We start from the raw sequence: 13,741 nt of genomic DNA, 5'->3' as shown, positions 1-13,741 counted from the left end.
AATTCAGTACTTGTCATGCTATTTTGAAAAGCATATCTAGCTGTTCTTTCAATTCCTTCTCTGCAGTCATCCTGAAGGAAAGATTTAGCTGAATTTGTAAAACCAGGAGGACCCAGTCTGCCAAGAGTCTTGCATTCCTCCAGGCTTATTCATTTTGCAGTCTTCTGCATTATACAGTTCACATTATGCCCATGTGATTTCAGTAAGGGATGCAATAGGACACCGAAAGTGATCCTGAGGTCCTAAAATCATATCCTCCTTTCAGCTTTTTTCAAGGTTAGGTAGAGTTTACATTTGAATTGGGGTGTAGATTTGAAGTAGCAGTTGGTACCCCAGTTTTTACGAGGTTAAACCTTTCTGAAATTTAGGAAAAAAGTGTTGTCTCACCTTTCTCTTTAACTTTCCCCTTTGAAGCCTGGGGCTCAAATACTCATAGATATGAAAAGATGGAGTCTTCCCTTATCATTACTTCATTTTGTGCAAATTGAAAAGTATAACTGGGAGTTTTAATCCGAAAAGACTACTAGAACTGTGCTTGCCAGAGCATGTATCTGTGTGGACTGTGGAGCACTGACCATGCTCCTTGGAAGTGGGGACTTGTGGCTAGCGTCTGCTATGGGGCCACTGATAGCTGAGTTTACAGTCTTGAGCCAAAAAAAAGGGCAAAATTTCCTGATGAACTGAGAGAAGGGTTAATTTATAAATCTGTTTCAAGAATAATGTACTTGGTGTTGCTGGATCTGCATTCAGGGAAACGAGGCCATCAGAAAGGCTAAAAAAGGCACAAGTGCCTTGTTACCTTGGCATTGCTGCTACAAAGAAGAGGTTCTTCAGTACAAGTTTATTTGGCTGATCTTTACAGTTGAGACTGAAATGCCTGTAAAATGACACTTTTAATCTATGGCTGCTTGGGAATTACTGACTTGCTTTGGCTTGTCCTTTTTACCCTTGTAGCTCAATAAGGAAATGAGTTCTGGGAAAGCTATACAGTCAAACTAAAGTGCACAAATCATTAGCTCTTGCCACACAGCTCAAGTTCATCACGTGGCTGGTTGGTGGACACTGAATGGATATGGAAAGTGTTAAGAAACTGCCTTTGGTCATGTTCAAGCCTGAAGAATTTATACAAAGAAAAATGTGCAAAGAAGTGCTCTGAGGATATGGAAAATCAGCTTGTGTTACATGGAGTTCCTAGTTCTGTTTGATTTTTGAATTGCAGAGGCTGTGAGGTCTGCAAAGCCACTATGTGCTGACGTTACTTAAAACATCTTCATCTGCAAACACTGGGAACACCTTAATTCCTTCCTCCAGCTTCATTCCCTTGCTTGGGATTGTAATCCCTGAGGATATAACTCCTACTGATTCGTTCTCTTGTGACTTCTTGACTGCAGGAGCATTTACGCAAAATTCTTTTATTTCTGTATTTAATGTGTATTATTTCAAGGGCTGACAAATTCTCCTGGTGTTGCTGATATTCATTATCCTGTGGATTTACCTAGGAAGTATTTTTCTGTGTGTGTATGGAAGAGACTTAGAGGATCTGGGAGAAAAGGGAATGATTTTATATGCTGTGCATACTTTGAAGGTTTATAGAACCATTCACTCATTTTTGAATGCCTCCTTTGGGTTCATAGTGTCAGATATCTTAATTTCAGCTGTTGGTAAAGTGTAGGCATTCAGGAAAAATCAAACCCTTGATGTCTTGAGTATCAAACGTGGCTATTTTTCTGGAAAAAATGATTTGAAAACATTTAATTTATTGAATTATGCATTGGATATATGCACAGTTGCTGTGAAAATTTTTATCTTACTAGCCTTTCACTTTGCCCTCACCAAAGAAACTTGATACTTAAAATAAATTAACTTGCATTGTTAAAAAACTTTTATTTCTGTAGCAGTGGCAGCAGTTAGCTTGTGATGAAGGATAGCTCATTGTTACTGGTTGGAACTGGATTTAAAACTAGCTACATCAGCTGCAGACTATAATGGGTCTTGAAAAATCTCAATGTAATCAAAAGTAGATCATTTGTTGTTCAGCCAACTGTGTAATAAGTAGGGAAGCAGTTTAGTTGATGACAGCAAGCAGAGAGGAAAAATATATAAATAAAACATATCTAAAAGTTTTTGAGGAAAAATTTCTACCATGACATTGGAAGAAAAGTGGGAATCCAGTTTTGCATCTTTTATGCATTTGAGAGAGATAATTGCTCTGTGTCTCCAAGTTCCTTTGAAGTCAGTTACTAAGCTCAGTCAATAAAAGTTCCCTAGTTCTTATAGTTTTCTGCAGTTCTGTGATGGAGAAAATACTCACACAAGTGACGCTTGTCACATACAAGTGTCTTCAGGTTAGGTGTACTGAAATGACGATACCTCAGATTCTGCTTGCGCATGACCCAGTGCGAAACAGGTGTATAACTCAGCCACTGCATCAAGGAAATCCAGGTTTGTATTTAGGGAATACAGTTGCTTGACTTGGATTCTGCCTGAATTGTGTTCTTTTTCCTTTAAAAGCATGTGTTTTAGCATTTTTTTTCAGTCGGAGCTTGTAGACATGATGTTGTATTTAAAAGGGGCTTTTCTCTTCATGAAAGCTGGATCGTAATTCTTGGTATTCAATTTACTTTGATCAAATTTTAAGATTGTGTTGAACAATGAAGGATTCACAGATCCCAGAGAATTAATTTTTCTACAACTGTAAGTCTGTGACTAAACAGTGAGCTGGCTTCTTTTTTTGTTTACATTGCTGAAAATGCTCTGTTTGTGTAAATTTTTGTATTTATTGGAATAACTGGAAATATTATGTTTGAATGTGCTCCATGTCTCAAAGGATAAAACTGGAGTGCCTGAAAAGAAAATCAGACCAAGTGTGTATCATGTTTTAAGTTACATCTGATTTCAATCAAAACTGATAGGTTTTTTTTAAGGTATTAAATCTAGTAAGTCAGAATTTGAAGATAAGTATCACCATTTTTTTTTGTTTTCATGTCTGCAAGATCTGCTAAGCAAACATCTGCTCACTTAATGTTTTGTTTCAGAAGTATTTTCCTGAGTTGCACACACAATGCACTTACTATGTATCTCTTTGTGTTTATTTTCCCATTTGACAAAATCAAAATCTGCCTTTGTGTCAAGTGCTCTTCTTGCTCTAGCTTTAATCTATATTCCACCAAAATAAAATTGAATTGAAAATGTCTGAAAGAACTGATTGTGGCCAAATTGGAGCTCAAAAAATTAAAACTGCACATGGAGACAGGAATTCTGATGACTATACCAACCAACCAGGCAGTCTGCTCATGTGAGAATACACGCCTCTGAACTGGTTGAATAACACAGCATTTTTCTTTCATCTAAATGTGGCTTGATACTATAGTGCATGTAGAACATGAGCTCCTATTAAGAAGTCTTATCAACTTGCAACGACAGCCTTTTTCAGTGAAGTGATGTAGTGGGTATTAGGTAAGGAAGAACAGAGTAGCTTTGCATTAAGTGCACTTTAGTGTTAGGCTCTAATGCTGTAGCTAGTTGGGGGCCAGTGCAGGTTATCTAGCTGCCATGACAAGGTCATTTAAAAGGTGATGTAAGCTTAATTACAGCCTTGCCTACTCACAGAAGTGCTGAACAGTGCTGTTGTGTGGATGAAGATGTCACTTTTGATTCAGGATTGTTAAATAAATAGTCAATATAGCTGCGTAGCTTAGAGAGTGTACCTGTTAAAAGAGCTACTGTTCTTAAATAAGGTTATCATGCTTATATTTGCCACATTAATCTTATTAATCTCTGTGTTTTCAGCAGTGTCTGTAAACAGTCTTCTGCTTAAATAAGGTTAGCACAGAATGAAAATGGAATGCACAGGGATTTTTAATATAGGCTGTTAAAAGCTTATCAGAAATGCTGTTACTGAGAGGATTAAACTCCCAGCTAAAACGTGAAACAAAGATGTTTGGGCTGCAGCTGTTTTGCAAAAAAACACAACCACCCACTTCTTTGAAACCCTCAGTTGTTCAGAAAAGATAAATAGCACATTTCCCATAGAAAGAATGTTATACCCAAGTCATCCTGAAGTGTACCATGTAGATATAGATTTCAGCTGTTATGTTAACATAGAATGATGCACTGAGTGCATTTGGTGTTTTTTTTAGTCACATAAACAAATGTTTTGTTGTAATGTTCAGAGTTTTGACAAAAAATTATACATATTTCTATTAGTGAAAGGTTAGACTGGTCTTTTATCAGGAGTTTGTGTGAAAATTTTAGCCAGAGTCACTGCACAAAATTTTACCCTCTCCCAAGGCAAACAGTATACTGCTTTTAAAATTGAAGTTTAGTACCCAGTTGGCCTTTAGTTGTCTTTTACAGCATAATTGTTTAATTTTTATTCTTGCATTTTTTTAGATCTTTCAAGTTGCATATGTCATTATCAAAGCTGCTAATGCTCCGCGACCTGGAAACTGGATTTTGGAACGTTCCATAGATGGCACAGAGTTCAGACCATGGCAGTACTATGCAATTAGTGATACCGAATGTTTAACTCGTTATAATATTACACCAAGAATTGGGCCACCAACTTACAAGAGAGATGATGAAGTGATCTGCACCTCCTATTATTCCAGACTAGTTCCCCTGGAGCATGGAGAGGTATGTTTGTTTCTGCACTTGCGGTTTGTGGGTAAGGACATGGACTGATAGCAATTTGAGAATGTTTGGATTACAGTTAGAGTTCATCAGCCTCAGCCCTACCAGATGATCTGTTATTCTTCTTTAATGATACTATCTTTACATCATGTACCAGTATAGCAAACTTTTAAATGTTGGGATGAAACATGTGCTTGGCTCTCTGTATTCCCGCTACTAAAGTCTTTGTTCACTCTCTCCGCATAATTTGATGGTAGCTGTTAGCTGTGAATTATTAGTTGCTTTATCCTGAAAGTCTGCAACAGAGGCTCTATGTTTTACCAGATTTTTCATTTAATAAAGAAGAACCCTGTGTTTGGAACACCTGGTTGTCTGAGATAAAGCTACAAACATTGTTGAAGTGCTCAGCACAGCTGGAACTCCTAAACAAGCCTTGGCATTGTTTCAGGGATGTAGCATAATTAAAAGCGCTACAAGTTGTGCAGCCTCACTGTTGATTGTTCTTTCTTTTAACAAACTCTATTCATGGTACTTGTGTAATTTATTATGTAGAGGCAGCCACATAATGAAATGATACATTAAAACCAGCAGTTATTCTATTGTGAGTGCTATAATATAAGTATGTGATAATAAATGCAGTGTTATCCCATGGAGAATGTTTGTAACTCTTGTCTTAAAAGAAGCCAATATGTTTTTATTTCCTGATTAAAAAAAAAAAAATACTGGAGTGTATGCAACTAAGGGCTGACAAAATTCTTCACATAAACTTGAAACTTTGTTTCAGGAAGGAAAAAAAACCAATGAAATTCAATACCATCAAGTCACATTGACTTTAATCAGGTGTTTTTTGCAGTGATGTAAGCACATACCTCACAGATCAGATGGAGCAGACAAAGAAACTCAACCTGTCTCTCCACACAATTAACCAGAAAACCCCTTATGTTGACTCTGTACGAGCAGTGCCTCATGTGATGTATGTCTGATTTGCCATACAACTCCAAACACAGGAATGTCAGAGATTTGGTTTAGTGACATTTTTTTCTCGTTTATTTTCCCTGATACACACACAGAATTGACTGGGTGATACTATCCGGAACATAGCTTTTTTTTTTTTTTTTTTTGTAGTGCAGTAACATAAAAATGCAACATAAGAACATAATAATTACATAATTAAATGACTGCGTACTACATAAAAGCTGTCATTCACGAAGAGACAGGCTGCTCCTTCTTAGCTGGAAAGGCAGACAGATAGGAATATTCCCTGCACAGAATATCTCACAACCTGTACTAGTCAATCTTGGCACTTGTTTGAAAATACCTATATTTACTGCATTGGAATGGGTTCTGGCCAACCTATTGAACTTAAATATGGGGCTATAGGAAGTCCTGCAGACCAGCAGATCTCTACAAGCACCTGCCTTGTCTCTAGAATTTGTTAGTATCCCAATGTTCTACAGTCAGCTTGTAGAGCTCTGGTGTGAAAGATCTTGGGGGGGATGGGTAAAAGGACCACATGTCTAAAAGTGGATGTCACTTAGCTGCTGCTAGATTTTTCACAGGTTTGAAGAGGTATAGCTACTCTACTGTAAGCTCTGTTTACCTCATTTATACTGCTTGAAGATCTGCTTCCAGAAATTAATGTATTGAAGCCAGGGTTCACGATAAATTCCAAGGCTTAAACTACAGTTGTTTGGAAATGGTCTTGAATTATGGAGGACAAGTAAACTGAAAATATATAGTACAAATATATTTCAGTGTATCTAAGTCATATATAAACAATATATTGGCCAAATATAGCCATGTACATGGAGAATGATTCCTTTTCTTCCATAGTTCCTTAGTATCTACCTGTACTCTTTCTTCCTTTTCCTACCAGGGAAGATGTTTTGTCTCTACAGAAGTTATAGCGTCTTATTACAGAATTTCTACTGGTCAAGCCAGTAGGTAGCTTTCAAGTTAAAATGTGAATAATGTTTCACGTTTCTTCACTTGAAGTAGCTATTAATGAGCAGAGAGAATATGTATTACCGGAAAATTTGAGATTTAGGCAGGAGAGGTTATGTAAAATGAGATGGTATTTGTCACACAGGAGGTAAGGCCAGTTGGTTGTAATAGGCCTTTTTGGATCTTTACATTTCTGGAGTCTAAGTGATAAAACATACTGGAACTCCCAGTGCCATGGGTGGGTCCTCTTCTCTGGTGTGGAAATCAAAGAATTGCACTGAGCCCAGCAAACTTTGCACCTGCATTTAAGGGTAAATGAGAGCAGGATGTGGTGCTCCATGTTAGAGTTGAGCTCCTCTATATTGAGTATATATGTAAGTTTTTTTTTCAGTGGAAGTAGTGCAGTGATATTTCAATATTTGGCTTACAATTCCCAGACGAAAACATGAGTTTTGAATTGATATATCAAAACCAGTTTGCCTGCAGAGAACAGATTGAGATGAGGTGGGCATCTTTAGTCTTCAGTTGCATAAAACATTGGTACAAGGAGGAATAATCTGTTCTGCATGTCTGTGACAGGATGGAAAAAGTGGTCTGAAACTGCAACAAGGAAAACATGGCTTATAGATCAAGAGTATTTCTAACAATAAAGCCAGAAAGGGCTGTAATAGGTTGCCTTGGAGGACTGTAGAGTCACCACCACAGTGGTCTTCAGGAACAGATTGGTTAAATATCTAACAAGTCTAGTAAAACCTGTTTTGGTGTAGGAAATAGACTGGAAGAATTCTGTGTTTTTGTGAGATCTGAGTATTATCTAAGTTGGTGTTAATTTGCAGGATTGGACCTGGGAAAAGTTTTTAGGTTTTGTAACTGTTATTCTGCAGCTGGAAAAGGGATGATGGTTAGTTTCTGAATGGGCTATCACAAAAGTGGAATTCTTTGGACACAGTATATTAGAATAGTTAGGAGAAATGATGATAGCCTGTAAATGGCAAAATTAAAATGTTTGAAGTGTGAACTCCATTACTGGTCTCTGAATGTCTTTGAAAAAACACAGTTACTGTCTAGGAAGCCCCTGGCTCCACTGCAGAAATAATATTTTTTAAAAAAGGTAGCAAAAAAATCTTTAATATTTAGAAATATTTTGAGAGGAAAGATGTGACAGTACTGTACAAACTTGAAACTATAAATTCAGGAGTAGTGTATGAGACAAAATTAGTCTTCATAGATGTGGATGTGTCATGCAGTCTAAAATGTGGCTGACAAGCCCAAAGTGTGACTTCTTCTTTCTTGTGGACTCTAGGTGAACTGTTTAAAATTTGTGGCCTGTAAGATCTCATTTTTCAATTTCTTCCATTAAACAGAGCAGGAACTACATGGTGATATGAGACTAAATCCTTGTGTTCCTTAAATTGCTTTGGAAAGAGGGAAGGGGCTGTTGCAGACTACGTTGTGCAGCCCGATACCAAGAGGTGTTTCAGTGGGGCCGATTAGGACTGCGCAAGAAAGATGGAGGCCAGATGGTTTGGTTTGTGGTGGCAGCGCGTTGCTTTCTGTTGTCACCTGTGTGGTGGCTTCTGACTGCACTCTCATACCACTGGGTATTCCTTGCTGTTGGGCAGCCCTGCCCGGGCAAGACATGGGATTAATGAACCTAGATTGTGCATGTGTGCCATATGATGTTTTGTAATATCTTTACAAATTACAGAGGAGAAATCTGTAAGGACAAGGTTATGCTTATGACCAGCATAATCTTCTCAATAAGGGAGAGAAAGGAAGGCCAGGGAAGCTAAAGACTACATTGTAGTACTGCTTTTCTCTTTATGCTGTCTCCAGAAAAATCCAGGAGACCTGAGACTATAATGAGCTGAGAGTTGTGGTTTCGGAACTGTGTGAGTCAGGAATTCTACCTGCGGGTAAAGGATGGAGAAGAAAAAGGAATTTGGGGTAGTTTAATATCTCACCATGCTGAGTTGTTGCAAAACAAGCTTAAGTTCTATGTTTTTTTATTCTCACACTAAGATGTCTGTTGTTGTGAATGAATTGCAGTTATGTTTATGATTAAACCAGTCACTCTTTCTAGATTCACACATCACTGATCAACGGTAGGCCTAGTGCTGATGATCCTTCACAAAAGCTTTTGGAGTTTACATCTGCACGATATATCCGCCTACGACTGCAGCGTATTAGAACCCTTAATGCTGATCTCATGACTCTCAGCCATAATGATCCTAAAGAACTGGACCCCATTGTTACCAGAAGGGTAAGCTCACTGTTCATAAATTATATTCAGTATGATTTGATGGCAGAGTCTTTTCTGATCTATTTGAGGAGAAAGTACTCAATCCTTGCCATTCACAAACAGAATTATTTTGATAGATTGTTAAATAATTCTTGCCTTTGATATTATTAACAACAGTACCTTATCAGAAACAACTTTGAAAAAGTAGTTTTTAGAAATTGTTTTTTATTTGTTGGCTTTTTGTTTTATTTGTTTGTGAAAATGATTTATGCTAGGAACAGTGTTTATGATGCTTAATCAGCAAAGTAAAAAATACGATTTGGGGGATAGAAATGTCACTTGAGCTTGCTCTTTATGCAACTGCAGTACCTCTTCTGGTCTGTTAAGGCTTTCAGGACCAGGTGCTCTGACTCAAAAATAATTATTTTAAAACCTTGCCATTGTGAATTTTGACATCTGAGAGTTTTCTTAATTTTTTTGAAGGTTGTTGTAATTGCTTTAAAGCTCATGAATTAATAATGCAAGGCACTCTGATAGAATTCTGGAGAGCATTAACTAATGTTTACACATTCGATATTAAAACTGGGGAAACTGAGTTACCAAGCACTTAGGCTGCCTTCTCCAAGCTCTTGTAGAAATTCAGTGCTGGAGCCTTTAAAAACAGTTCCTACTGTGACTAACTGTTCTGCAGTATTTGCTTTGTATTTTGCCATTTTGACCTTCTCTTAATTTGCCTAAGACCCATAGGTTAGGAGATCAGTGGCTTCAGTTTTTTTCATGAAGGCAGGCTTTCCAATGAAGACAGAAGAATACAAAAAAAGGTGTCCTGTTTCCCTCCCTTGTAGCTGCTTGCCTTGAGCGTCCTCAGACAACTCCTTGTGCAGGAGCAGAGCCCTTGCAGTTGGTGTCTTCTCTGATACAGGCAATCCTTGTGCATTGACACTGCTTCTGTGAGATCGGGCTGGATATCTGGGTACAGAACGGAGAAAGGAGCTTTGATTTGGTCCAGAGTTTGGGTATTTTCAGGGCAGCCCCCACTCTTACCTCGGTCATGGAGGTGCCCATTCAGCTGCAGCATTTCTAAAGTGTAAAATCTGGATGTTCTACTTGTTCTGTCTGCCCCATCTGAGAATTTATAGTGTGGAGAATGCAAGCACAGAGCATTGGACTGCTGCTCCAGCTGTGCCTAGCTGACCATAGGGAAATGGTTAATGCACAACCTAAGCAGGTGAGATGTTCCCAAGGAGCAGGCTAGTTGACATTTAGGTCTGTTGATTGTATTGTAATACCAAGAAATATACCCCAAAAAGAAACGCTCTACATGGAAGCATGCAAACATACATCTGGGAAACAAGGGTGTTGAAGACAGGCATTCCTATTGTTTTTGTAACATACACAGTTGTGCAGTCTGGGGCTTAGTACTACCCTACCTAGCACTGCTTAGTACAGTTTTGCATGAGAAACTACGCATCTTCATTGTCACAAGACATGGATTTTATTGAGCAGAGTTCCCAAATCCTGATGTCTCACCTTGTGTCTCACTGTGCAAACAACTACAAGCAAGGTAGTAACTTCCAGCTTACTGGATTGTGTTTTTATTGGTTTTGAAGACTTTGCATCCAGTCATTGATACCAATTGTTTTAATTTCTTGTACATGGTCTTGTGAAAGGGCTGATACAGAACTTTTCTAAGTGTTCAACAGCACCTCTACTTCTGTATGGTATTTATTTATTTCTGCCTGTAGCATTTGATTAGCATTGCACTCTCCTTCAGCTTCAAGCTGCACACAGCTGCTGGGAGCTGTACACTGTGAGTCTTAAGAAAACAAGATGAAGGAGATGAAGCAGGGAATGCAGTGAGAAATACAGCTTTGCTTTTGTCCTACTTTTCTGAGTCTGTACCTCCTTCTCTATAGTAAAGGACTCACTCTTCATGATAAGTCACTGAATGCTTTTTGTAATTCAAGCCTATAACAAAAAACCTGAATATAATAAAAGATTTAAAAACATAAAAAATTAAGTATGAAATCAAAGAGGTTAGTTTGCTCCAGCTCCAAGATCCTTCAAAGAGGCAACAGTCCAGGAGTCAGCATGTCTGACCACCCACAGCCACCTCCTCCTCGTGCACCAGATGACTATAGGGTTGTTAGATCTGAGAGTCTTGAACTCGTTCCTTAGAAGTATCCTCAAAAAGTGTTTCTTTTTCATTCCCCCATAGTACATACTTGCCAGGATACAAACAGGCCAACCATGTTGATACTGCAGCTGTAACTGAACCCAGATGGTCATTTCCTGCCTCTTCCCTGCCTTGAAAATTAAATCCTTTCCTTATGTATGTTGCTTTTGCTCACCACCTGGCAATACTAATGGATTGTACTCTGCTGCATCACTAAGTTTTAAGCTAGGAATTTGAATAGAATAATACACTGCCTATACACTAGTAGCAAAGAGTGGATCTGGAAGAAAGTGCACAAACTGGTTTTAAGGGATGGCAGAGTTCCCGTTTTAAGAAAGCATGCTCTTGCTCCCCAGACTGAAGTTAAAATACAGCAATTTGTTATGTTTCATGGCTTCTTACAGGTTGAAAAAAGGATTTTTTGATTTTTATTTATTTATTTATTTTTTAACAAGTAAATTTTGGCTGAGGTCACATTTGGTGGTCTTTCCTTAAGCTGATAAATTGTGCATACTTATTTAAAGTTAAAAGTAAATTATAGTTTTGTGCTAGTGAGGAAAAGCATGGGGGGAAAAAAAGTCACAAAATGGAAGGATTCTCCAAGTGGCAAAAATTCAAAGCCTCTTTATTTTCTTGGAATTTTTCAAGTCATGGAATAGTTGAAGGCCAGTATTTTATTTTCCAGAGTAGGGGGAAGCTCTAAATACATGTAAATGTCTTTTATTCATCCTTTTTTGACTTTGTTTTTTTGTAGTACTACTATTCAATAAAGGACATCTCTGTTGGTGGCATGTGTATTTGTTATGGCCATGCTCGAAGCTGCCCTCTGGATGAAATCACAAAGGTATTCTTTAATCTCATTGATTTATTTTCACAACAACATTTCCAATTAAAAAAAAAACAAAGTACTTTGCCTAAGGAGAATAAAGAGGAGGAGACTAAAAGAGATCTTTTAAGATAAGGTGCACAAAAATTATTTGCTGTAATTTTCTTCCTTTTCTGTGTAAGCATATCTGGGTCTCTGCTAATGTAACTTTCTTGAAGTAAACTCTATTTGTTTAGCATTTAATTGAAACAATTTAAGGAGTACAAGAAGAAACAGATCCTCTTGCAACAACAGGGGATTTGTCCCTCCTTTTCTAGAAAAGCTACTCCCCAATAGTCGATAAAGCATTGTTGAACAGTCTAATGCTATTTGTGGGTTTTGACATTTTTTGGAGTAAGTCTGATATCAGGCAGAATTTTGGCAACATTGATTAAATTATCCATTTAAAAATACTTCAAGAAAGCAATCTTGAATTCTTAGAAACTGCAGTGCCAATGTGAACACAACACATGTGGAGAGAGCTGTAATGAGTGCTGTCCGGGCTACCACCAGAAACCGTGGAGACCAGGAACCATTTCTGCTGGGAACAAATGTGAGAGTAAGTGTGCACAGAGGTTTGGGAAGTTTCGTAAGGGCTTATCATATTGTTTGAGGTTGCTTTTCATACAGATCTGTACTAATTCCCAAGGAATATCCTCAAGCTAGTAACTGTCTTCATGGGATTGTTTAGAGGCAGAAGACCTATTTCTAATAACCATTAAGATGTTTTTAAATGTTCTATCCATTGTGACTCCCTGGCTAGTGGAGTTGTCATGTGCTAAAGCTTTCAGAGTGTCTTTTTGCAAAAGAGTTGGAGATTTATTATCCTTTTGTGAAAACTAGCATCACTTTGTTAGCTACTTAAAATGCAAATTTCTTATATTGATCATAAACTTTGTCAGATAAACAGCTTTGTTCTGATAACACAAGTTTTGAAAGAAAACGCTTATTGGCCAATTACATTTCAGATTGTCTGATAAATGGATTTAAGCTGTGCTAGTACAGCTGAATGTGTTACTGCAGCCAGTTAGTGCATTTTTGCTCTTCACATTGTTAATGCATAACACAAGCTGCAGACAATTAAGAATCTACCAGATAAAATTTACAGTTGTGAATGCAAAAGTAATCTTTTTAGTTCAAGTCTTCATACAAGTCTTAATGTCACTCTTCAGAAAGTTGGTGTTTGACTGTTTGCACCAAAGTATCCTCTAATCTAAATTGAATTTATGCTTGTGCATTGACTGCTCAGACTTCTGTCTATAATATAAATAAAAGAAGAATGATGCTTTTTTTTTTTCTGTAATGCAGAGGGCAGAAGCTATTGGTAATTGTACACATCACTGTTGACATCAGTCCTGACAGGGTTATCTCAGTGGGATATACAGGATACTGTTAAAAACAGTGCTATTAAAGCAGTGACAGTGGTTTGGAAATGTGCTTACCTGCTAAGAAATACAGTGTATCAAGACTGCTGAAGCACATAGCATGGTTAAAGATAAAAAAGCACATTTATGAGATGAATTGATATGCTCTTCTACTTACGTTTTCCATTTTGAAAAATGTCAGTATTGTAGGAACTGTTATATGTTGTACATAAAAGAAAGGATTTATTTTTCATTCTTCTCAGAGTGCAACTGTCATAACAAAGCAGAAGATTGTTACTACGATCAGAGTATTGCAGATCAGAAAAGGAGCATGAATATTCATGGCCAGTATACAGGAGGTGGCGTTTGTTTAAACTGTACTCAACATACTACTGGGATCAATTGTGAAATGTGTGATGATGGATTTTTTAGACCACAGAAAGTAAGAAAATACTATTTTAATGTTTTGGTGAATGACAACATATGATGTGTATTTCAGCTCATTGTAATTCTTATAT

General features: G+C 37.5%; 1 protein-coding gene across 1 annotated transcript in view; it reads left to right on the top strand.

Moving 5' to 3' along the window:
* The window catches only part of LAMA1 (laminin subunit alpha 1), a gene marked incomplete at both ends in the record, with an annotated part of 104,085 nt that overhangs the window by 26,058 nt on the left and 64,286 nt on the right, over positions 1 to 13,741 (top strand). The window contains 5 exons of the mRNA XM_080339681.1: positions 4,393 to 4,635; positions 8,660 to 8,839; positions 11,749 to 11,838; positions 12,301 to 12,418; positions 13,487 to 13,665. Coding sequence (XP_080195807.1) covers positions 4,393 to 4,635; positions 8,660 to 8,839; positions 11,749 to 11,838; positions 12,301 to 12,418; positions 13,487 to 13,665 — 810 coding nt within the window. The remainder of the gene's footprint in view (positions 1 to 4,392; positions 4,636 to 8,659; positions 8,840 to 11,748; positions 11,839 to 12,300; positions 12,419 to 13,486; positions 13,666 to 13,741) is intronic.

Source organism: Nesoenas mayeri (genome assembly GCF_963082525.1).
Source record: "Nesoenas mayeri genome assembly, chromosome: 2".
Taxonomy (NCBI): Eukaryota; Metazoa; Chordata; class Aves; order Columbiformes; family Columbidae; genus Nesoenas; species Nesoenas mayeri.
The sequence above is the reverse complement of the archived record's forward strand: the minus strand, read 5'-3'. Positions and strand labels throughout refer to the sequence as shown.